The 24595-nt window shown below is 39.7% G+C and overlaps 1 protein-coding gene across 1 annotated transcript in view; it reads left to right on the top strand.

Annotated features, from left to right (window-relative positions):
- Nucleotides 1-19474, top strand: part of prkcha (protein kinase C, eta, a) — a 29282-nt gene extending 9808 nt beyond the window's left edge. The window contains exons 3-14 of the mRNA XM_040042126.1: nucleotides 1562-1709; nucleotides 1804-1838; nucleotides 1952-2034; nucleotides 5417-5546; nucleotides 5638-5771; nucleotides 5874-6005; nucleotides 7154-7327; nucleotides 9420-9574; nucleotides 13708-13846; nucleotides 14466-14654; nucleotides 18062-18208; nucleotides 18329-19474. Of these exons, the coding sequence (XP_039898060.1) occupies nucleotides 1562-1709; nucleotides 1804-1838; nucleotides 1952-2034; nucleotides 5417-5546; nucleotides 5638-5771; nucleotides 5874-6005; nucleotides 7154-7327; nucleotides 9420-9574; nucleotides 13708-13846; nucleotides 14466-14654; nucleotides 18062-18208; nucleotides 18329-18478 (1616 nt within the window). The 3' untranslated portion in view covers nucleotides 18479-19474. The remainder of the gene's footprint in view (nucleotides 1-1561; nucleotides 1710-1803; nucleotides 1839-1951; nucleotides 2035-5416; nucleotides 5547-5637; nucleotides 5772-5873; nucleotides 6006-7153; nucleotides 7328-9419; nucleotides 9575-13707; nucleotides 13847-14465; nucleotides 14655-18061; nucleotides 18209-18328) is intronic.
- The last annotated feature ends 5121 nt before the right edge of the window (nucleotides 19475-24595 follow it).

Raw genomic sequence — 24595 nt, 5'->3', positions numbered from 1 at the left:
CAGGCTGCCTCCTGACTGCATGCCAAATATCCTTGGGCAAGATACTAACCCCATGTTTGCCTACTGGTGGTGGTCAGAGGGCCCGGTGGCGCCAGTGTCCGGCAGCCTCGCCTCTGTCAGTGCGCCCCAGGGCAGCTGTGGCTACAATGTAGCTGCCATCACTAGTGTGTGAATGGGTGAGTGACTGAATGTAGTGTGAAGCGCTTTGGGGTCCTTAGGGACTAGAAAAGCGCTATACAAATGCAGGCCATTTACCATATGTTGGACAAAATATGTGTAGTGTGTATATTGGGCTTTGCAGTATATGTAGAGGCTCTTAGTCTGAAATGAACGCCCCCTTTTCATACAATAACCACACTACATCTATGTGTTGTTTGCAGGGGTGGGGTGTGGGCTCAGCAAAAAGGTTTCCGTAATGCATGTGTAATGCTTGTGTGGTTTTGCAGATTTCTTTACTGACTTTCATTACTTAGGTCTAAACACACAGTTACACAGTGTAGATGTTCACATCATAAATTACAATGTGACAACTCTAGACTCTTTGTCTCTTTTATTCTGCCTTCCTTTCAAAGTCTTGTTTGATCTTTGAGAGATGACTGAATTAATTTATTTAATAATAAAAAAATATATTGTGAATCATGCTAGGGTTATGTGATATGGGAAAGAAGTCATGTTTTAATAGTGTCAGGAGTTTTTATTTTTAGTTATGGAAAATTCTCTGTTAGACTTTTTTTTTTGTGTAGGCAGTGTCTGTCTGTTACGTTGGCTTAAATGGTTACAAATAAGTAATATCAGACTGTTGTTTTGTATTCTAAAAATCCTTCAGAAATGCCAAACATTTATTTGTTCCAGCTTATCAGGTTGATAATTCAGGGCTTGGCTCTTTTTGTTTTTGTTTTTTTTGCTTGTTGGTTGTCTGTCTTGCTTTTGTTCTGCTGGTTGGGCAAAACTAACATATCATAGATGCCATCTTGCAGTTCATGGAAACAATGATGGCAATTTTTTACATCATTTGTGAGACAGTTCATCGGTTGATTGAAAGATAAGAGGATTGACAATAATTCATCCTAAAAATAAAAAAGTTTTTTTTTTTTTTTACAGTCCCTGGGAGTAGTCCTAGAACTGTGAGAGATAACAGCGTCTGCTTTTAGCTGCTAATCGTTCCACCTTTTTCTTGCTTGTCCATACACTGTAGTGGGTGTGTAGAGGACATTTTTATGTGAGAGTCGCTAAAATCACGCAACCACACAGACTGTAATGCAGCACCATCACATGTAACTGTCAGATACAGTTAAATAGTACGTCATCAAACTTCAAATCTAAAAGAACCAGATAAATCACAAACTGTTGAATTAATGCAAAATAGTGATGTTGAGCTGAAATATCCTCAGAGTTGAGCAGAAACACAGATTTTAATAATTCATATTTCACATTAAAGTATAAATAAAGACTTTCTATCCACTTTAAAGAAATCCCATAATGTGATAAATCCATTCTAAGAGTTCACGCACTTCTTCTGTGCTTTTTATGTTACAAACTTATGTTCTTGTCTTGTTGCCAGATGAGGCCGTAGTGAAGAATTTCAAGCAGTTTACAAGGAAGCGGCAGGGAGCCGTGAGGCGAAGGATACACCAGGTTAATGGGCACAAGTTTATGTCCACTTTCCTCCGTCAGCCCACCTTCTGTTTTCACTGCAAAGAGTTCATCTGGTGAGAAAGTCACGCATGGGTGATTCAGTGCTGGCAGCGCATCTCTGTGTAGAATGTAAACTGGATCTAAATGTGTTCTCTTTTATGTTAATAGGGGTGTTTTTGGAAAGCAGGGTTACCAGTGTCAAGGTGAGCAGAACTTATTTTTCTCTTTCTGCCTTTTACCACAGTTGCCTAAACACACCTGTGTTTGTTATGAGTCCGCCATTGACTCGTTGTCTTGTCTTTTTTTTGTTTTTCAGTGTGTACCTGTGTGGTGCACAAACGATGCCACCAGCAGGTCGTCACTGTCTGTCCACGCATGAAGAAAACGGCAAAAGAACAGGTAACGACACATTAATACACTCTAATCAGCATGTTTACTTCTAAATACTTGTTCTCTTTACAGATTTTCTTTTTTTTTGTTTAAATACAGAATGTCAAAAAAAAGCACCCTCCCCCTCCTACGCACACATTCACACACGCATCTGATTAACACCTGCAGTGATCAGTAGGCTGTTTCCTGTTTCTATATTCTGTCTAGGCTGGTCACTGAGGCAGAACACTGTACTGCACTATTATTTTCCACATATGAACACTATAAATTTTTATGCTTCTATAAATACATCCATGACAGTTTTAGCAGTTTGAACGCAACTATGTAGCTTAGTTTTGTTATATTTTGCTGAATATTACAAGTTTCTCTTCCCTAAAATCTGACAGGATAATAAAAATTTATACGCTAAGCATGTTTATTTTTAATACACCATTTACAAATTTTGTAAATATAGCATAATCATCATTATATAATTCCTTTAGACTTATTGTCTCTTTTATGCTATGTTCCTTTAAAAGTCTTTTTTGATCATAAGTGACAGAGAGTAATTGATTGAGTTTTTTGTTTGTTTGTTTTTTAAGAAATTAAACATAAGTATGAGGCATATTGTCAAAACAGATGAAATTCTTTTCATGGAAGGTGCTTGTACATTTTCTTCTTTGGAGCTCCACAGGGTAGCTGTCTGGGTCCATTACTTTTTTTCTTTACATGCATGGAAACATTATTAGACAGCATAAATTTTTGTTACTGTAGTTACACAGATGCTAGACAGCGTATTTCTGTGGAGCCAGGTGACAGTGTACTGAACTGAATTCACCAATGTGGGTGGCTGACTTTAACAAATGGATGACTGCAATTTTTAAAAAATTAAAGATAAAAATTTTGCTTAGTCCTAAAATAAAATGTGATCTGCTCATTTGCAAATTAGGAGCTGACAGAATAAAACAAAAAGTTAAGTCTTATGATCATTACTGTGATGCAAGCTTTAAACTTCTTCCATTTCAGGAAGATGTGTGTGACAGTACCAGACTCACCATGATTCTGAAAAACTTCTTCATGCATTCATTTCCTGCGGACGAGTTTGAATTTTGAATGTATTTATTCAAAAGGGACAGTGCAGATTAATCAACTTATCACGCAAATGTGCAAGAATGAACCTTAAACAGTTTTCTAGCTCTAGTCCCTGACAGGGCAGACAAAAGATAAATAACAAAGAAAATTAAAACACCATCAGACAGCGTACAACAATATAGTCCAGACAACAAATACATGAAATCCACAGTACAATAAGAAAACACAGAACAACAAATAAATATAAACACATACGGCATTAAAGATAACACACATTAGTATAAAATGAATGGTCACAGGTCTGGTTCCTTTTTAGCCATCATTTGAGATGAGTTTTAAATGTATTCTCTTATTACAGCTGGAATATTTTTCCAAATCTCACTACCTTTAAGTGATAACAGCTTTTTTACTAAATATCATATGTCTAAAAGGTATTGCACAGTCACATTGGGTAGAGGCTCTGCTTACTCGGCCACTAATGTTTGATTTTAATACTGATGAACTCACACAAGTAGGGTGGAGCAGGTTCATGCAGGATCTTAATAAACTGAACAAGCAAACTTAGTTGTTTTTTTTTTGTTTTGTTTTTTGCTGCAATGCTCTTTTTGTTGGACTTCCCAAAAAGATTGCGAGAAGGCTGCAGCTTACTTGAAACTTGACTGTGAAGTTATTAACTAAAACAAATAACAGAACACATCATTACAGTTTCTTAGCAGACTTACAATGACTTCCATTATCTCACAGAACTGATTTTAAAATAAAACTTCTTTCCCCTTTATAGGGCACTCATTAAAATACGTAGAAATTCAAAATTTCAACCCTCGAGTGTTATTGGAGCGTATTACAGGCCTTTTTTACTTGTAGGATGTTTTTATGTTGCAGATCAATGTCAGTGAAGTTAACATAGTAACATACCAGCTCCTCATACATTTAAAGGAACATTAGTGTATGAACATTTTTATTGATGCACATTGGCAGTTTCCATAAATGTAACAAACACAGCAAAGTACAGCCCTGAGTAGACACAAGCAACTGCTTCCCAGTACCTGCAATAAGATCATGTGACTAAACATTTAAACTTTTCTACAAAGATAAAATTGAATTCTCTGAACTGAGCATGTGTGCACATCCTACTACAGGTGCTGTCCTAGAGCATGGCACTTATATAAAAGAGGCAAGTAGACAGCTCCACAAACATGAGTACATCTTTGAGTCAATGTCCTGACATTTTCCATGTTTGTAGGAAAACCGAAACAGTAAAAACAATATATTGACATAGAAATTGTAACTGCATAACAAAAAGTAACAATTGCAAATATAACTACTCATTTTTATTACACTTAATTTAATCAAACTTAAATAAATCCTAAATATTGAATTACTAAATTAATTTTAGCATTAATAATGCTTCCAATAAAAATAACCGCTAATATATGCAATTCAAGTATAAATTAAAAAACTGCTATGTCATAAGATGATCAAATATTTTACAATGTCTAGCCTTAAAAGTCTATAAACAGGTTCAATTTCTTACTATAGCTCTGTATAATAATATATACGAAATTGTGGAAAGATCCAAAAGAGTATTTAGTATTGCTGCTCTACATTTAAAATAGAATGTGGGGTTTTGTTTTGTTTTCTTAAAAAACAAAAAAACAAATATGGCTCACTAGATCCACCTGGTACATGTCTAAAAATTGCCTGACACTTGCACTAGTTTTAAGTAAATTCCACTAATTTCTAGAAATCCAGCACATTGAGTTTCTAGAAAACAACACCCATCCCAACATTTAGAAGAGCTATTGAGTAGGGAAAGTTTGGGAACAACCTACCTCAAAAAAATAGGGAAGCAAACTCTACAGATGATTTGAAGAAACACAAAAAAATACATCTCTTTTAATCTAACACTAAACTAGTGCTATAATTCGACTGTAGAGCCACACGTAATCTGGTAGATACAGAAGATAGGCATCATTATTCATCAACATATTGGTCTTCTGATTCTATTACTTCCAAGATTGTTTGTTTCACAGGATTTTATTTATGATTTAATTTTCCTTTTGTTATTTGTATGTCTGCGTTTGTGGTTTTATATATGTGTGTAAATATGTATTCTGATGGGTTGCTTGTTTGTTTAAATGTTTTAATATGTTAGTGACTTTATTTCTCATATGTTTTTATACCTGCGAAGCCCTTTGAATTTCTACATGCGATGTTGGCCTGTGCAAATAAAACTGAGTTGAACTGAAAATGCATTGTGGACGATAGTGTTGCAAAGCAGTTTTACAGCTCGTAATTACCGTGTGCTCTCTTTCTGCAGCCTATAAATCAAGGTTTCAGCATCAACATCCCTCACAAGTTCAACATACATAACTACAAGTCGCCCACCTTCTGTGACCACTGTGGCTCGCTGCTGTGGGGGATTGTCAGACAGGGGCTGCACTGTAAAAGTAAGACTCGCATCAGCATTCATGTCTCAATATCTGCATCCAAAAGTTGTCTTTCATATAGAGTCACCGTTTCTGTGATTTCTCTCTTCAGTCTGCAAAATGAACGTCCACATCCGTTGCAAATGCAACGTTGCTCCCAACTGTGGGGTCAACAGTGTGGAATTGGCCAACAAGCTCGCTGAGATGGGTCTGCAGGCAGAAGGACTTGCCAAACGGAAATCAGTGGTACAAACGTCTTGAGTTTTCCAGAATAACGGAACAGTTCTAAATCCTAATCACAAACGAGAGTGTAATCAGAAAAGTGTCTTTTTCTCTTTGCATTGACAGGTGAAAAACACAGAACAGACGAGGACTCCATCTGAGGGGAGGGATTGTACGGAAACTCAGCAGCAGTTGCCACGGCTAGGAATTTCAGACTTCACATTCCTTCAAGTGCTGGGCAAGGGCAGCTTTGGCAAGGTAGGAATGAGATAATAAGATTATAGGAAGTGCTCTGTGCACTTAGTGTAATGATGAGCATTGGCTCATACTGGACAAAAATGGATTAGAGCAGCTTAATTCTAACGTTTGACTAATAAAACATTCACATGACCACAAAAATATACAACTGGCATTAAAAAACACTGAATTTTGATCTCCATATATTGAAAAGTGAGCGAACCCTTTCACCAGTGGCTAAAGAGATTCAAAAAAATGCTTGAAGAGTGTGTGTTGTTGAAATGCCTCCCCCACATTAACAACTGAGGCCTCAAAACGGTCACTTAAAGAGGTTAAAAGCTTCAATTATGAGTCCAACATTTGCAAATAGAGATGGTTTAAAGAGCCAACTGCAACATGGTGGTTTGTGGTTAGCGTTGTTTCCTCATCAAAACCCACACAGAAGGCCAAAACCCTTCTGGGTCGGTTTTAGCATGCTTGTGCTGGCTTCTTCCTCCAGTTTATCTCGCCATTGCAAATGTCTCGTTACTGTTCCTCTGACCGATGCACAGACTTACTCCGGGCAATGCACGATTGCTGCCCACTGCTCATAATATCAAGGATGGTAAAGTAGATTAAAAAGCAGAGAATTAATGTCCCTGCAGGAATTAATAAAGGGAATCTATTAACCCTGACACAAGAAGAACCTCACTGTGTCCCTTAAGCTTGGACAGTCCACGATGCCAGTGGGAAAATGTTTTTGGCTGATTTGTTTTTGAAGATCAATGTAGCACAAGTACCATAATTTTTGGAGTTTTTATGTGAATTTAAGATATCTCACAAGACAATATCAGAATGGCTGCTCTGCAGATTACTGCAAAACCTTTTGTAAAGCCTAAACAGAAATACTGTGGAAGGAAGTCTTGTTCGTTTAGGCATCATTGCAATGCGACTTTCTAAACAGCGCATCGGTCCAATTGATAACTAATGGAAACTGCTGCCAAAAAAGACACTTTTAGCAAATACTAAATTTAAGTTTACTCGCCAGCACTCTAAATGATTAGCAGGTGTTTCCAGGAAGGACCCTAAATCCTGTCGCTGTCAAGTTTAGCACATTTTATTAGCAGTTAAGCAAATCATTCACTTTCTCACGTGGCTTTTCCTGTTACTATGTTTGTGTTACTCTCCAGGTGATGCTGGCGAGACTAAATGGCAGAGATCGGGTTTTCGCGGTCAAGGTGTTGAAGAAGGACATCATTTTGCAGGATGATGACGTCGAGTGCACCATGACAGAGAAGAGGGTGCTGTCACTGGCCCGCTGTCACCCGTACCTCACACAGCTGTACTGCTGCTTCCAGACACCGGTCAGTGAAAGCATGGCCGCACACTTCTTTCACATAAACTCATTTGTGACTTTTAGCCCTCTTCACTCATGAGCAGCTTTCACCCCGCCTTAAATGGCTGAAGATTGTGATGATGATGACATTTCTGCTGAAAAATAGAAGGGGATGTTTTGGCTCATGATGTCTGTGTCATGCACAGATCTTCCTTATGAGTGCTTTAGAAATGTCGTGGCCTCATATGACCTTATTTTCATTTTTACTGCTTTGCTTACCAGTAAATGATCCACAGAACTGGTTCAAGTAATGGTCACGGCACTCAGGCATACCCTACTTTTGGTTTCTGGTCCTAAATGTAAATAGAAAAATATGGGTCTGTTTCCATAGATGCCAGTGCATCATGTGGTCAGAAGGTGGCAGCAGTTTCCCAATCTTATGTCTGTTCGCTCCTGGCACAAGCCAGTGAATGACGCTTGACTGACAGAGCTGTTTTTCTGGCTCAGACGGGATATTTCTAATCTGCTTTGGCTGGTTGAACCACGACTGATTGAGATCGAAGTGAGCTTGCTGCGCAAACGGTTTCAAACCCACACAAAACAATGCAACAGCTATTGTTCCACGAGAACCCCCTGTTTTATTTAAATGCCTGTCACTTGTTTCCTGACAAAATACTTAAAAACACCTTTTATTATACCAGAAGTGTAAAATGGTTCTATATTTTGGTAATAGAGTCATTCAGTTCACACTAATACAAGAAAATCACGTTGCAAGGGACAATTAGCGGCACTTTCTGCATGGCATATAGTTCCATTTCACAATAATTCAAACTAAAATATGTAGAATGTTTTTTAGAGATGATATTCCATTGCTAACAATATGCATATTTTTCATTTTCAAGGCCCACTTTGTAGGTACACAGATTGCCCTGGAGGAGTCTTCAGATTAAGTTTAAAATATAAAAAAAAAAGGCATTTAAATCGCAACAAATCTCGATGTAATAATTTTTTGTTTCTACAGATAAGCAAAAACAAAAGAGATTAGTAGCTCATTTCATGTGAGTATGCTTAAAAGTTGCCATGTTTACATAGTAGCCTCGTTAGTCCGATACAAGAACCTGACCACGACTCCTACCTGCAAGCAGGGATCAGACAGTCGGCATGCTGACCTCCGGCATGAATGCTTCAAGTACCGTATTAATAAAAAGGCTACTTTGTTGTAGTTTTAATGTATTATATATATTTTAAACATAACCTGAATCTGAAGCAGAGGGTTTAAGAAGTGGAGCTGTGTTCATGTGTACAGGTCATCTAAAGTGCTAACCAGGAAATTAGTAGTAATAGACAGTCAGACTAATGTTCGTCAGGTTCCAGGATGAATGGAGAAACTCTTTGGATAGCAAAACTTTGGAAATCCCAGTAACCACTATATTGGCAAATTAAAGAGCTGATCCAGGAAGTTACATCCATTCTTGCTTTTATGTTTGAGCGGTTATCTATGGAGGGGTTTAGTACTGCAAAGTAAATTGTCACACCAGATCTCTGATGGCCTGACAAGTCAGTTTGACTCGTATAAGACAGAAAAACCCAGAGAGATTTCTTTGAACATACATTCAGTTGCACTGCAGGACCACACAAAGAGTGCTCCCTACTTTGCCTGTGCAGCACGTCCTTATTGGACATTATACGTGCAAAAAGGGAAAAAAAGCCAGACCTCTCTAAACCACAGGCTAGTAAAACAGAGTCAGCTGTGCCTCAGTACCCAGATCACTTCAAGAGGCAGATCTCTAAATCATGTCCTACTGCAGTCTTTTCCCCAGGTTCCCATTTTGTAGATCATCTATCGACCGTAGCCTGTAATGAGAAAGAAAGAAAGATTTATGAGTTAGATTAGGGTTTTTTTTTTTTTTTGCTAACTTTGAGCTGCAGTTGGTTGCACAGGAACACATTATACAGGCATCTGAAGTTAATGAGAAGCAGCCATGTAATATCCTTGAAGCAGCCTCAGCATGTTTGCGGTCGTTGCTCCTTGGACTGCTTAATAACATGGGAGCTTCTGTATGCCCAGTGTGGGTTTTGTGTGCACACGTGTAAATGTCATCTCCTAATTCTCACTGCAGGACCGTCTCTTTTTTGTGATGGAATTTGTGAACGGCGGCGATCTCATGTTCCACATCCAGAAGTCCAGGAAGTTCGAAGAAGGCAGAGCCCGTTTCTACACAGCCGAGATCACCTCTGCTCTCATGTTCCTGCACAGCAAAGGCATCATTTACAGGTATAAATACATAAAGCAATCGAACTAGCCTTTATAGCGATACCTCAGAGCTCACTACCATAGTTTACTATATTTTTTTAAAAAAACTTTAATATCATAAAGAGTGTAATATTACTGCAAAGACACTAGTTATGCAGTTTCTTCTCTTGGATGTCGGAATCAATTTATTATCAAGAGGAAACTGCACATATGATACATTAATCATGTGAAGTACTACATGGCTGTGAACACTCAGTCAGAACATTGCAATTCTGAGACTCATACGTCAGGTTAAAGAAGACTGCCGCTGAGAACCATCCAATGAAAATGTGCTACCAAGCATACTTGCAGGTTTAATGAGAGTTTGCTTAATTCATGCATTAAGCGGAGGGTGTGGAGGTTCTCTCCCAGGAAGCACTCCATTTCCTGCACTCTGATTCATCTTTATGCACCACTTTTGCCTTTTCGCCATCAATTTGTGTTAAAAATGTCTTTATTTATAAAAAGAAAAATCCAAATTTCAAGTTACAAATGATAAAATCATATCAAGGAGGATAATGCTGCTAAATCTTGTTGTGTCAGCACACACACACACACACACACACTGTACTACAAATAAGTTCAACACATCTAGTGTGTCTTTGCATTAGCTGACTCAACAAAGCTTAAAACCGAAGCTGAAAGTAACGGATGATGACAGTAATTATCATCTTTCTCTGTTAAGTCAGGCTTTCTGCTTCAGGCTCTAAATATAAAATATATATTTTCCAGCAGCAGATTTGAATCAAGTAAAACATTTACACATTTTCTGCATCACCTACTTAACAATTATATGCTTCATTCAGCAGTTTTAGTAGGATACAGATTAACGACGTGCACAAATGAAGCGTATTCCTCAAGCTGAGAATCTATAATGAACTTAAAACATGCTGTAAATAAAAGAATAAATGAAAACTTGCCACTTTTCACTGTTATGTCTTCAGCATAAACTACCACGGTTATTTAGGCAGGCAAAAAGAGAGGCAGGCAACACTGTAAATCCAGTCTGGGGCCTTCCTGGGTGGAGTTAGCACGTTCTCCTCGTGTCTGTGTGGGTTCTTTCCAAGTACTCCAACTTTCTCTCAAAGACATGTGCAGGATTACAGTGATTCTAAAATGACTGTAGGTGTGAATGCGAGTGTGAATGGTTATGTGTTTCTCTATGTTAGCCCTGTGGTAGATTAGCGACGTGATCAGAGTGTATCCAACACCTCTTTCCCCATGACAATCAGGATAGACTCCAATACTCCATGTAACCTTGAATTTGATAAGGATTAATGACACAGAAGACTCTGACAATAATGTTGCTACGCATAAACGCATATTTGTGTTTATGCGTGTATCTCATCCTGAGCTGTGATAATGTTGTTACATTTTAGATTCCTGAGAATTCTCATCTCTACAGAAACACACTGTGTCCACACATGTCAGGCTCTGTGACAGAACGCCAGCTTTTACCAAGAATTATGAATAGATGAGCCAATAACGATCCCCCTTCCTCAGCTTCTAATAGCTACATATATTCAGAGACCTTTTTTTCGGACTGTCCGCTCAAGGAAAGTTGAGTGGGAAATCTTTTGGTGTCCTGCCAGTACACAATGAAAAAGGAAAAGGAACATCAGTAAATCCTGAGTTATACTTAGTAGTATGTCTGAGTCTCCTTTCAGCATGCACTGCATAGCATGACAGCAAGCTGAAGAGGTTGCATGCACCTTGCGTGCTATAACTAAATAAGTAAAAAGCATCCAGAATAGTAACTCTGACATCAGGCAAGCGTGGGAAGAATAAAATTGTAGCCTCGGTCCTTGTGTTGTGTAATATGCGTGTCTTTTACACTGTGTGTGGGGGGTTTTTGGCTTCAGGTAAAGGCTTTGAGGCTTTGAAGCTTCTCAGTTGACGCCACAGCGTGTCCTTGCGTTTCCTGTATTTGTCCTTAAAAAGACGTGTACAGTTCTCGAGGTTTCAGTTTGAGGTTTTCGACATGAAAACTCAGTTTTGCAGTCTGAATCCACACTGGCTGCTTTTAAGAGTGAGAGCACGTTTCATGAGGAGAGCCAATTAAATCCACAAGGATTAAAAAGGCTGTATGGAGAACAGCTGCTCAGTGTCGTGCAATAAACACATGCTTTGTGAAGCCTGTTTTGAACTCCGCCAGGGAGGTGTTGTGCGTCTCTTTGTTTTGTCCTGACCCACATATGCAAAGAACAAGTAAATTCAAGACTGAACAAAATAGATAAAAAAATACTCAATTTTTTTTTTAGGCTTATGCAAGTTGTGATATATATCGCATCCTTAGGTTGATGCATAACATTTTAGGAGCCTTTGATAGTTTGATTAAACTCTTACCACAATGAAAAAAACAAAGTTTGTGCGTCAGAACTTTTTCTGAACTTCCTCCTCTTTTCTTTGGAATCTCTTTTATTAGTGCAACTCTATCTCCTACTCAGTGACTCATTTCGCACCGCAGCATTTTTTTTCTGCAGACATCGCATTGTTTGATTGACCTTTTTCCATCATCAGTCGTTTTCGCCCGTGCACTGCAGCACTTTCCATTTTCTCTGCTTTAGCAGGTTGAAAATGCAGGTAAACATTACATTAAATTAAATTAAATCAAAGAGAGTACTGGCAGTAGTGACAACATTTTCTCTCCTGACATCGGCCAGAGTTCATGTGTGAAACTGGCTCAAGTCAGGCTTGTCTCTCCCATGTGGTGAAGTCGTTGGATGAAGGAGCTCATACAGGATGATTTAGTGCAGTGAGTGATGTGTGGTTCTGTGTAGCTCAGTGATAAGAGGCGGTTAAATTTCCCACTGGACACATTCATACTGAAAAAAAAACAAACAATAATGGTCCAGGAAATGGTTTGGCAGTGTGCGAACGATTATCAAGAAGCAGAACTGGCCATACAACTGGAAGAGCTCAGACACCTACTTAAAAATACTTTCTCCTGCGTCCAGTTTCCCAGTTTTGTTTTCCTAGCTGTGTTTATCCCTAACACAGCTTAACACAGTCTGTGTGTACTTTGTGATGTGTGAGTGTCAGAGCTGCTCTCTTTGCCATGTTTTAGACTGTGTGTGATCAGCGTTACACAATCGGCTTAAGATAGAGAACGGCAGACTAGATTAATCGAACCAAACTGGTTCCTGACCCTCAGTCTTTTACAGTCAGGCTTTCTGTATTTTGGTTTTTCTCATCCTGTTATGTATACATTAACAGTATCACTGTCCAGCTAGGATCAGGCCGTCTATGTAACACTGTCTGAAGTTGAGTCACCTGATCACAGATTAGAGCTTAACTCCAGAGCTCACACTCGACAGCTGTAATCACTCTGTCAGCTGACGTGAACACAGGACAGGAGACTTTTCCAGTGTTTGGTTTGGAGACATCCCCATGCACAGTCAGCAGAGGGGAAAATATACCTGTGGAAGGCATACTGTGAAGACGGTGCATATTAGCAGTGAGTGGCAGAAAAAACAAAATGCATCTTTCTATCAAGTGGTCACATCTTACGTATTTTGCTTTAAGCTAAGCCTGCTTCACAAAGGCAGAGCAATAAAATGGAATAACTGGGAGAAGAACTTTTGCTTTTCTTGGGAGCAGAATAAACACAGACACTTTTTCCCTTGGTGTCAAATATGCAAGGGTTTGCTTTCATCCGTGTGAAGTGCATTTCATCATCAGTGGGTGCACAAATGGCTCTGTGTGGTTCTCTGTGTACCATCCAGTTTGACTCCGTGCTGATGGTAAGCTACGAGGGCACCAGCTACCAGTTGAGTCGAACTACTTGGCCTGCCCATGTGTGTTTAACCCCAGCTCCAACGATTTTTCTTTTTTTATTGGTTTCCAGTTAAGGGTCAGGGAGTTGTCCGTCAGTGTCTCCCTCTGCTTTAAAAGTGTCACTGTCTTCAGAGAACTATTTCCTTTTGTCTCACCACAAATTTCTACCTTCCTCACATATAATTAGAAACAAGACCAGCAGGATGCGACTGGAGTCTGAGCACTGAATTGGATTTTTGGTGGCTTATTTCAGGCTTCTGATTTATAGGTGCTGAATAACAGTCCCTGAGCAAATACCTCATCTATTTGTTCCTTTTTGCGTTTGCCTTTCTTTTCAGGGATCTAAAGTTGGACAATGTTCTTCTTGACAAAGACGGTCACTGCAAATTGGCAGATTTTGGCATGTGCAAGGAGGGCATATTTGAAGGTGTTGCCACGGGAACGTTCTGCGGGACCCCGGATTATATTGCCCCTGAGGTCAGTTTCTCCCCCCTACATTAACCAGCAGAAAACATAGTCGGCACTCAAAATAACAGATACTTCAGCTCCAGATTTATAATAGAACATTTCATATATTGAAGCAATGTTTACACATTTCCATTTTTAAGATGACACTAAAGAATAAACTTGGCCATCTTTAGCTTCCAGCAGCTCAGGTTCTCTGAGTTCATATGTTTAATTTCCATCACACCACCTCACTAAGAGCAAACATTGTGGTCGCTGCCCGGCACTTCAAGCTCCCTCCCTCCTGACTGGAAGGCAGCACACCTGTGAGGTCAGCTTATTGACTCGACAAGCCCAGATTTCCACTTCTTCAGACTGCGCCTTCAGAGGCGTGTTTGGCTTTCATAATGAGGAATTAAGATGGCCTGCATCCTCGTGTTTGAGAGCTTTTTCTCTAACCAAGAATGTGCATCTGCGTTTATGAAAGACCCCTTTGCTGCCCTCAACACTTACTCCTCAGTGTGTAGCTCCGCTAATCCAGCACATACCCCTAACTAAACTTCATAAAGTGGTTTTAAATTTGCTGTTGAGACTCTCTAAAATCTCATACTCATGCTCAACTTCATTTTTCTACTCTGACATGTTTTCACAGATCCTGCAAGAGATGCTGTATGGGCCTTCTGTGGATTGGTGGGCCCTCGGGGTGCTGCTGTATGAGATGCTCTCTGGACATGCTCCTTTTGAGGCGGAAAATGAAGATGACCTCTTTGAATCCATCCTCAATGAAGAGATTGTTTATGCCTCTTGGCTCAGCACAGAGGCAGTCAATATACTGAAAGCTGTGAGTCTGCCAGGAGTAATATCTTTTATTCACATTTTTGCGGTCACCAGCAATAAAAAATTTAATGATAAATGGAGCTGGGTGAAGGCCAGGTCTCACTCTTCTCAGACCAGCGCCGTCAGACTGTGTTTGCTTTATACAATTGCAGGAAATGTCAGAGCGGCTTTTTTTTTAACTCATGTAATGATAGAGGAAATCAATTTGTCAGTGGATTTGTGACATCTCTGTGGAGAAAAACGGATGAGCATTTCCATCCCTGGATATTGTATCAGTAGCCAGATTCTTGTCTGTCTGCCTGACTGACACCGTCTGACTGCAGAGTGAGTGGCAACCCCACACAGGCTTCCAGCCAGCTGTTTGGCTGGGGTCTTTACATAACTATATTAAGGCATGGTTCACTGCCCAGCCACAGCACACAAGCTATAAATACAACTGCACCTCCTCTCCATTCCTTCTCTCTCACACTGTTCTCCTCGTGTCCTTGTTGTTATTCCCGCATGGCTGAGGAAGCACCAAATCAGTCTCCCCATGCCGATTTGTCATTGCCCCCCACTCTCACACGTTACTGACTGGTGTGAGTGGATTTTAAACGCTGCTGCTCTATTTTTACTGGAGGCAGATCCATTGCCAAGATCACCTTGTTCTTAAAAGGAAGTTCATGGAGCTCAGTTGTCAGGTTGTTCAAGGTCGTGTGAGAATGGCTGTAGAAATGTCACGAGTTGGTGAGTCATGGTGAAAATACCTGAAGGCTGGTAGATGCCAATGGTCAAGTTAAACTATCACATAGAGCTGAAACAAAGCGCTTTTGATCGCTTTGTCCAGCCCAGCATCAACAATCTAAAAAGAAATAAATCTAAAGTTGTTCAATTTATATTGTTGTATAACAGCAAACCTTTCATTTCAGGAGCTGGAAGTGTTGAATTGATTTTTCTGCCAGCCGACCGATTGATTGACTAAAAGTTTCAGCTCTAATATTCCCCGCTTTCCCGTAAACGTCTTTTTTGCGAGTGTAGAGGAGAACGGCTTCTTCATGCAGAAATGCCCACATGGCAGGTCTGGCTCTGAGAATGGCACAACTGACGTGCAGCCATGGAAAGATGGCATCAGCTTTAGTGGAAAAGTTTTTCTTTGGTTTTGTGGTCAGTTTGCTCCTGAACTGAGTCACCTCTGCTACTCTGTCATGCTTACAGTTAACTCCAATTCAAGCACCATACTGGTGTCTACTGGTGTGCCTTTTTTCTTTTTTCAAACATGTTTTAATTCAGTAACTGGAAATAATGTCATCACAGCTGCAAATCCCTGAGTTTAACTGCGGTAACCTTAAACCTTTATTCATTAGCAGTGATGAGTATAAAAGGGACAAATGCAACATTTCAACAAAGCATGTTTTTGTCTTAAAGTACAGTCACAACCATGGGCTGATGCAGTTCAGTACATAGATGTACAAAGGAAAAGCAACGGGTGAAAAGGCTTACATGAACAATAACTGTGCATCTCCCAATCAATCATGTTGGAGGCGTTATTGGCAGAGACACTGACTACAGCAGAGCGACACACATGCTGTTTATTATATAAAATTACGCATGGCAAGGCATCAGAGTTTCATTAGTCTCTATGAATCCTCGTTATTGTTCATTGTAGCTTGATGCTTTTGGGACACCTCGCGTCTTTTTGGGCATTGCCTCATCTGGCTCCGCAGCTGCTTCCTCGTTCTCTTGGAGCTCAGTATTGTTGAGACATGCGGTTTTGTTTAGGCAAAGTCTCTGGTAGTTAATATCGTTTGGAGCTGACACAATGAGACGTATTAATCTCTGTATTAATCAGTGTCTTCAGGTTAATCTTAACACTGTCACAATGGAGACGGGGACTCATTAGTTTGCTGTGCTGGGTCTGAAGGTCACCATTATCCCTGAGGTGCACACAGAGTCACCATGCGAGACGGTTTTCCAAAACAAAGTGGTGTTTTTCTTTCTGTCCCCCCCCGAAGGCAAGTTAAAACTATTTTAACTTTTATTTGTTTTTGTTTGGGCTTCTTCCTAAGACCTGCGCCACCTACCCGACCTTGGTCAGAGAGAAACGGTTAAAGTTCAATGGCTGATTCACTATTGTTTTAATGAATACAACCCCAGGAAGTTGAGACACCTCAGCTGCACTTTACTGAAACTAGTTGAACTCTGGCCAACTAAGGCTTTGTGGGAGGAGCTTAACACAATTCAGGGTGTGTGTTTTTTGTCAGTTGAGAGGGAAGGACTCACTAGATGAACTTGAGCCCTGTTTGGCATCCCTCCAGAGAAATCTAATCTGATCTGGTGCTACACATTTCCCTATTTTGCACCAACCACACAGTCATGGTAAACGGAAAGCAAACTCGCTTTATATTCTGAAGTTAACATAACTAAAATAATTTGGCATTTAGCAGCTCTTGCTAAGGTAAATGCATTCTCACATGATTTCCAAAACATGACATATTATACTGTGGTATTTATTTAACAGAACCTAAGCAAAAATCCCAAAACAGTGTATGGAAAAACTAGGTAGACCCTTATTGCTTCCATAGGAAATAAGAGGATAAGTAGCAGGCAGTTGCTGCTAAATCAACATTTGATTAATTCTTTTTTTGTCAGGAAGTATAAGCATAAGCTATGGCGCTGAAGCATTCAGGTATGTGTCATCACATTGCCAAGGATGAAAGACAGCAGCAATGGTCTTAAAAAAGTTGTTGAAGTTGCTGTCCATCAATCTAGGGGAGGGTTACAAGGCCATTTATAAACAATCTGAAGTTCATTATTCTACAGAGAGAACGATTATTCACAAGAGGGAAACATTCAAGACCGCTGCCAATCTTCCCAGGAGTGGAAGTCGCAGCAAATTAAACCCAAGGTCAGACTATCCAATGCTCAGAGAAACTGGAAAAAAACCTCAAAAGCTACATCCCAACTCTACAGGCCTCAGTTGGTGTGTTAAATGTTAAAGTTCATCACGGTTCAATTAGAAGAAGACTGAACAAGTATGGCTTGTTTTGAAGGGTTTCCAGGAGAAAGCCTGTTCTCTCTGAAAAGAACATGGCAGCGCAGCTTAGACTTGCAAAGTTGCATCTGAACAAACAGACTTCTGGAAAAATGTCCTTTAGACAGACGAAAGTGGAAATGTCTGGCCATAATGCACAGTGCCATATTTGGAGAAGACCAAACCCATAACAACCGTCAAACATGGTGGTGGAGGGGTGTTGATTTGGGCTTTTTTTTGCAGCCACAGCACCTTGCAGGCCTTGAGTTCACGATGGACTCTTTATACCAAAGTATTCTAGAGTCAGATGTGAGGCCATCTGTCCGACAGCTAAAGCTTGGATGAAATTGGGTCTTTAATTCATCAATTGTTTTTAATTCATCCGCATTTTATCTTCGCAGCTCTTGACCAAAAACCCGGCACGGCGTCTGGGCTGTGTGCCCACAGAGGGTGGAGAGGAGGCTGTGACCAGCCACGCTTTCTTCACAGGTATCGACTGGGAGAAGCTAAATCGTAGAGAAATTGAGCCACCTTTCAAGCCCAGGATTGTAAGTCACATGATTTTATTGATGCTAAATGATAATCGGTGTACTCACCAGACATTACGCAGTGTATGATTTTTGTCTCACATTCTGTGTGTGTGACTGTACTCTATTGTTGTCCTCCAGAAAACCCCGGAGGACGTCAACAACTTTGACCCAGATTTTACTCAGGAAGAGCCCACGCTCACGCCCATCGATGACCCTATGATCCCTTCCATCAACCAGGAGGAATTCAGAAACTTTTCCTTTACTTCACCTGAACTGCTAGAGCATTAAGACTCAGAGACTGATCCACCAGCAGTCGTGCGGTCACCCTTACTCTTCTCAGTGTCTGTGCATTTGCCTAAAACATTTTCCACTGGCATATAAAACGCGGCGCGGACACATTTCCCAGAGATATAACTGTGCGAAAGTTCCAAGCGGCCAGCCAAAACATGCTTGACAAGGACCCGAGCTGCACTTGAACTGTAAGAACTTGTACCTCAGACCCAAATGTGGAGTGTGGCCAGCTTTTGAAATAACATTTAGTTTTGGCTTCATTTACACATTCATGCAAGTGTGTATGTACGTGTGGACAGGATGTATTTTATTATGTTGTATTGTGATGAAATTGCTTCTATTTGCTCAATTTTTGCTCTTTCGCTGCTCAGAGATGGGGGGGGGAAAAAATTGGGATCTAAATCTGCTGGAGATTCCCAGAAACGTCAAAGTTACACAAATCCTGGAATGATTTCATGCACAGATGGAATAGTTTCTGAGTGATGCGTCTCCACTCTGGAAAAAACACAAATTCACACAGAAACTCAAAATAGTGAACCGCTGAGTCCATCCACTGTTAAATAAAGGGTTAAAATCACCTGAAGCCTGAAATATTGGTTTTGAAATGAGATAAAGGTTGAAATTGGGTTAAAGGATAGAATTTCACTGCACTGAATTTCCGATAATAGAGTATTTGTGTTTTTTATTTGTGGCCTACACCCAGTAAGAAAAACTTGGCATCCGTCGCAGTGATTCTCCATGTAAATTGCTCCGCCAGGCATGTAGACGATGATGCAAGATTTCATCTGAGGTGAAAGCAGCTCGATGATTCATGGTAACTGTGAAATATTGAAAAGTCTGTAGATTTCACAACACTGTTAGTGTATTGTCCAACTGTTGCCAGAGTGTTTGAAAGCTTCCAGCACTTTCTACAGACCTGCTTGGATAAGTGAATTCACGTTCTTGTTTTTTGTTGTTTGTTTATTCTTATCCATAAAAAATATAAGAAAAACACGTAAGTCTTGAAACCCTGCAGTTCTGTGCAGTGCGTCTAGTGGAGGGCCAGCAAACCAGCAGAGAATAAACAGGAAACCACACAGCGTCACTACTGTCGCCTTTGCTAGAAAAAGGAAGACACGAGAGAGGAAAAAGTGATGCTTTTTTTCAGGGGGGTGACATTGAATTCATATATAAATGCAGTATTGTATACTGCATGATGTTGGAAATAAAAGCAAAAACTTTGAAAACACAATGACAAAAAAGAAAAGAAAACCCTGTGTTGAGATGAATCTCTTTCCTCCGGAACTTGCACAGACACGAACAAGCCCAGCCCTCCAGGACGGAGTCTTCCTGTTAGTTTGAATGAGGAAGTTTGGGTCTCAACATCTGTTTATCTCTTCAACCGGGTGTCCTGTGGAAGATTCTGTCTCTAAATACTGCACATTAGCACCTTAATACTCGGAAATGCCTCAAAACGAAGCCTCCTCTGCTTTCTGAGCACAGAACAAACCTTTTGAGCTAAGGAACCTGCTTGAACCTGCTATGTTGGTGTGGTTTTCAGTCCGGTTCTCCCCTCTGAGTGAAGCAACACCATGAAATGAAAACAAATTTTTATGAGTGATTACCTCTACCCTTTGACGAAACATATCGGCGTAGTTGTCCATGATGAAAATAGCTCCATCCGTGTGGCATGATGAGGGACTGGAAGCTTACATGAGTATGGCCTCCATAGCAACCCATCTCAACCCAAAGAAATAGCTATGGTGACGATTCTCCACCACCATCATTAAAAAATCAAATGCAGAAAGATCTTTTGTTAAAATGATGGTGTTTTAGCTACTAAACTGCACTGAAAACTTTCCTGGTCCAGCACAACTTGCTGCCTGTCTATACATTTGAGCCAGTGGTGTGTCACAAATCTCTTCCTGTTGCGGTTCAAACCCCTGTTAAGCCTCTGATCACTCATTATTTAGAAGAGCCTTGATGTGGACTTTACAGCAGCCCACTAATCTACATTAAGCTTTCCCTAACAACAGCGGTCGACATGTGCTATATAAAGCATAGGACACTGGATTAAGCAACTTTGCTTATTGTTTATCCTTTGTTGTGCCTCAGTTTGGCAGCTTTCCCCAGGTAGTGTCTCAGTGAAGGAGAGATTTACGAGCTTTCCTTCAGCGTTCATTACTGAGACTTCCTGATAGCTGCCAGCAGGGTCTCTGCAATGACTGATTGAATAAGTGTTCGACCCTGCTGTCCTATGCATTTGATTGGTAACCCCCAAAGCAGCGACCGATAATGGAAAAAAAGTCTCTCTGCACAGACGTCACATAAGTAATTCCCTATAGAAATCTATAAATCAATAGCTTCATTTTTGTCAGTAAATGAATAGATAATGGCCTCATATTCACTCTGACCTATAGTTAATATAAGATCATGACTCATAAACTCTTAGAATTTACGTAAAGTGATTCAGACAAAGAAAACTGCTTCCTATCAGATGGTGTCTTTTATAACAATGACAATGCAATCTTCCTTTTGCATTTCAACACTTCTCTTTCAGAGCTGTGTTAATGCTGTTATCACACAACAGGATTTCCTTAATGCATTCTTATATAAATGTCTTCATTTTGTTGCTCGCACTAAACGCATTACAAAAGGCTAATCTTGCATTGTTTGTTGGCACGTTTTATGCTCAAGTGTACAACAAAAAAGGTGTAGCTAACACCACCTCTCAACTTCCCGATATCATAATGTTAATTACAGTATGGAGATAAGTAAACAGGATCTCCAACAGCTAAGTGAATTTTAAAGTGAAAGGTCATTGTTGACTTTCATGTTGAATAGTAGCATAATGAGGCAAAATAAACCTATAAGCTCAGTTAGTGTTGCCAAAGCACATATTTATTTATTTATTTATTTATTAACCTTTATTTAACCAGGAAGATCCTATTGAGATTAAAAACCTCTTTTTCAAGGGAGACCTGGCCAAGATGGGCAGCAGCAGATGTCTCACAGTTACAGAAATTACTCAAACACAGGCAGCAACAACACACATGCAACAATAAGTGAAAGAATACAAATAAAATAAAAAAATAAAATTCAAATAAAAATAAAAAAGTCAGTTAAAATGACAATCAATCTAATTGAAACAGTTACATGTTATGGACTTGGCCTCAAGGATTCGTAGTTTAGATTTAAAAGCACTTAATGAAATGAATTCAGTCATCTAACATATTGCACAGCTATGTTATAAAAAAAAATCCATCAGATTTACATTTAAAGGACGCAATAGGCATATAAAAACCCCCACACACAATTAATCCTATGTAGACATGCATGGTTTACTTTAAACTAATTTCCTCGGGTCTCTCTAGTTTCTAGGTCTAGTAATAAAGGATTTTATCAGGATTTAACTTCAATTTCTACACTTTTCTCTCTCGTTTTGCCTTGTGTAATGAATAAAAATGTAACCCTCCCAGGTTTGTTCGATGAAATCAATATGAACCGTCAAGATAAAGTTCAATTCAGGGGCGTTGTGCCACACACCCTTTATCTAACGGGAAGTCACTGCAAAGGCTTTGTCTAACTATCGTGACCAGATGCAACAATATGTGTTCACCTAGTAGCATTGTAAGGCAACACAAAGAATAAACTAACCTGTGACTAACTTTTTCTGTGCTTTAGAGATTGAGAACAGAATCGTTAGTCTACAAATTCATGAATGAACGTATACTTTATTGATCCCCTTGGGGAAATTCCTCTCTGCATTTAACCCATTCAATCAGTGAGGCAGTGGGCAGCCATTGGGCGCCCGGGGGGCAGTGTCTTGCTCAGGGGTACCGCAGGGTAGCCGTTCGGTGGGTTTGAACCACCGACCTTCCGATCATGGGGCCAACACTCTACCTACTGAGCTATCCCTGCCCCCCCAAAGTAAACATAAGTTTAGTTTAAGTTACTTTCAGAGGTGATTTTCTGGTTTCAGTTGAGTTTTAAAAATATCTTACTATTTCCATCCATCCATCCGCTTATCCTTTCCAGGGTCGCTGGAGCCTATCCCAGCTGTCATAGGGCCAGAGGCAGGGTACACCCTGGACAGGTCGCCAGTCTAACACATAGACACAGACCTATGGGCAAATTGCCCATAGATTCACACCTATGGGCAATTTAGATTAACCAATTAACCTATCCCCACGCAAACACGGGGAGAACATGCAAACTCCACACAGAAAGACCCCGGCCTGATGGTGGAATTGAACTCAGGACCTTCTTGCTGTGCGGAAACAGTGCTAACCACCGTGCCGCCCTACCATTTTCATTATATGTGTTTTATTATTATTTATTATAATATGGATAGTATTTGTTAAACACAATCTTAGGAGTGAACCGTTGGTATAGAGGACTGTTCAAAAAGATGGATGCAGACACTCACTGTTATGGATCTCTCCTGACCTTCTCCATACAAACTAATGATCATTTGAACCCAAAATTTTAATCTTCGATTCAACATTACATACAACCTGTTACAACTGATGTAATTTGGCACATCTCAGCGTTTTCTCCCTATTTCTCTTCCTTAACAATGGCTTCTTGACCCTTCCACTGAAACTGATGAGGCTTCAGTGAACATTACGTGACTCAACTGAGGAGTCAGATAATCCTCTGTAGGTCCTGTGTCAGGTCTTTGCAGAATTTTTCCTATTTCTTAAGGACATGGCTTTCAGATATTGTTGCTATGATATACCAAGTTTTCAGCAAATAGTTCTTTGGAAATCATCGCTTTGGTGCCCATCAAACTGTGTTATCTTTGGCATTTTTAACAGATGAATCTTTAAAAATAACAAAAAAACAACAACATGTTTTTCTTACAGGCTGTTAGTAACAAAGCAATATAAAAATTTGAAATTTGAAAACAATTTGAAAATGGTCAGGTATAACAATTGGATTGTCAGTGAGTAAAAAAAGCAGCCAATGTCCAAGGAAAACCTTGGAAAGACCTTCACAAAGCCTGGAGAGCTATTGCTCAAGACCACATTAAAATTTACAAGAAAGTCGGTCTCCTTGGAAACAAAATATAAAGACATGAGGCTTTTACACTATACTAAAAGGATTATAACACATTGTGGAGGTAACTAACAAGCCATAAAGTAAAAAATACAGACTTAGTAAATATATTTGTATTTTATTGGTACATACAGTGTTGTAGCAATGTGAAAAGACTAAAGTGAAAGACGTTTGGTGTCCATTATTATGTTGTCATAATTAGCTCTTCTAAGTACATAATATTACTTTAGTTATTTTTCAGTCCAGTTATTTACAGTTAACCAAAACGTTTTTTCATACATAGTTTCCTCCTTTTTGCTTTTCTTTTACTGTCATTTTTCATTTGCAAAGTAAAACTGAATCACAGATTTCATTGTAAAATGAATTCCACAGGGTGAAGGAGGAGGTGAAGGAAGTCTGATTGGACAGAAATATCCAGAGCAGTGGAGGAAATTTACCAAGCCCGCCTCCAGGACCAAAGAAATCCTCATCTGCCCTTGAACTTTTTAACTTCTGAAGTCTAATAACATTTCAGAATTTTTCCTGGCTCAGACTCAAGGGGCGACACAACAGTAAACTTACCATCAACGCACAATAAAGCAGTGATTCTGATCTGTTTGTTTGTTTGAACAAAGAAACTCGAATATTATAAAACAAACAAACAAAATGTTACAACACTGAGGAGTTTTGTTAATGTCAGTCCTTTGTTGGGTGCTAAAAAGCCTGTAATGAATTGTAACTGCATATAAAAATACTGGTGCATAATGATATTATTGTTTAGGCTTAAATACAGTGCTGTGACACTATTTGTGGTATAACTCACTGTGACTGTTTATGAACAGCTTTTGTAAAGAGCTCTACATTTAACACTATTTAAAACAGTGCTTTTTTATTTTATTACATGTGTTTATTTACCTCAGAGTGATATTTAGCTATTAACAGTCGCTGTATGTCTCGCTGTTGTAGGATCTTCTTGAAAATTACAGCAATCTGTCGTTTGTCGGTGGGACGCTCGGATTTCCTGTGCGCGTCCTCGATGCAAAAAAAAAAAGAGAAAAGAAGCGTGTGACTGCGCGTCCGCGGAACGGAGGAGGA

Source organism: Simochromis diagramma, unplaced genomic scaffold (genome assembly GCF_900408965.1).
Source record: "Simochromis diagramma unplaced genomic scaffold, fSimDia1.1 OVJJ01000304.1, whole genome shotgun sequence".
Classification (NCBI taxonomy): Eukaryota; Metazoa; Chordata; class Actinopteri; order Cichliformes; family Cichlidae; genus Simochromis; species Simochromis diagramma.
Note: the sequence above shows the minus strand (reverse complement) of the source record. Positions and strands in the feature narration are given on the sequence as shown.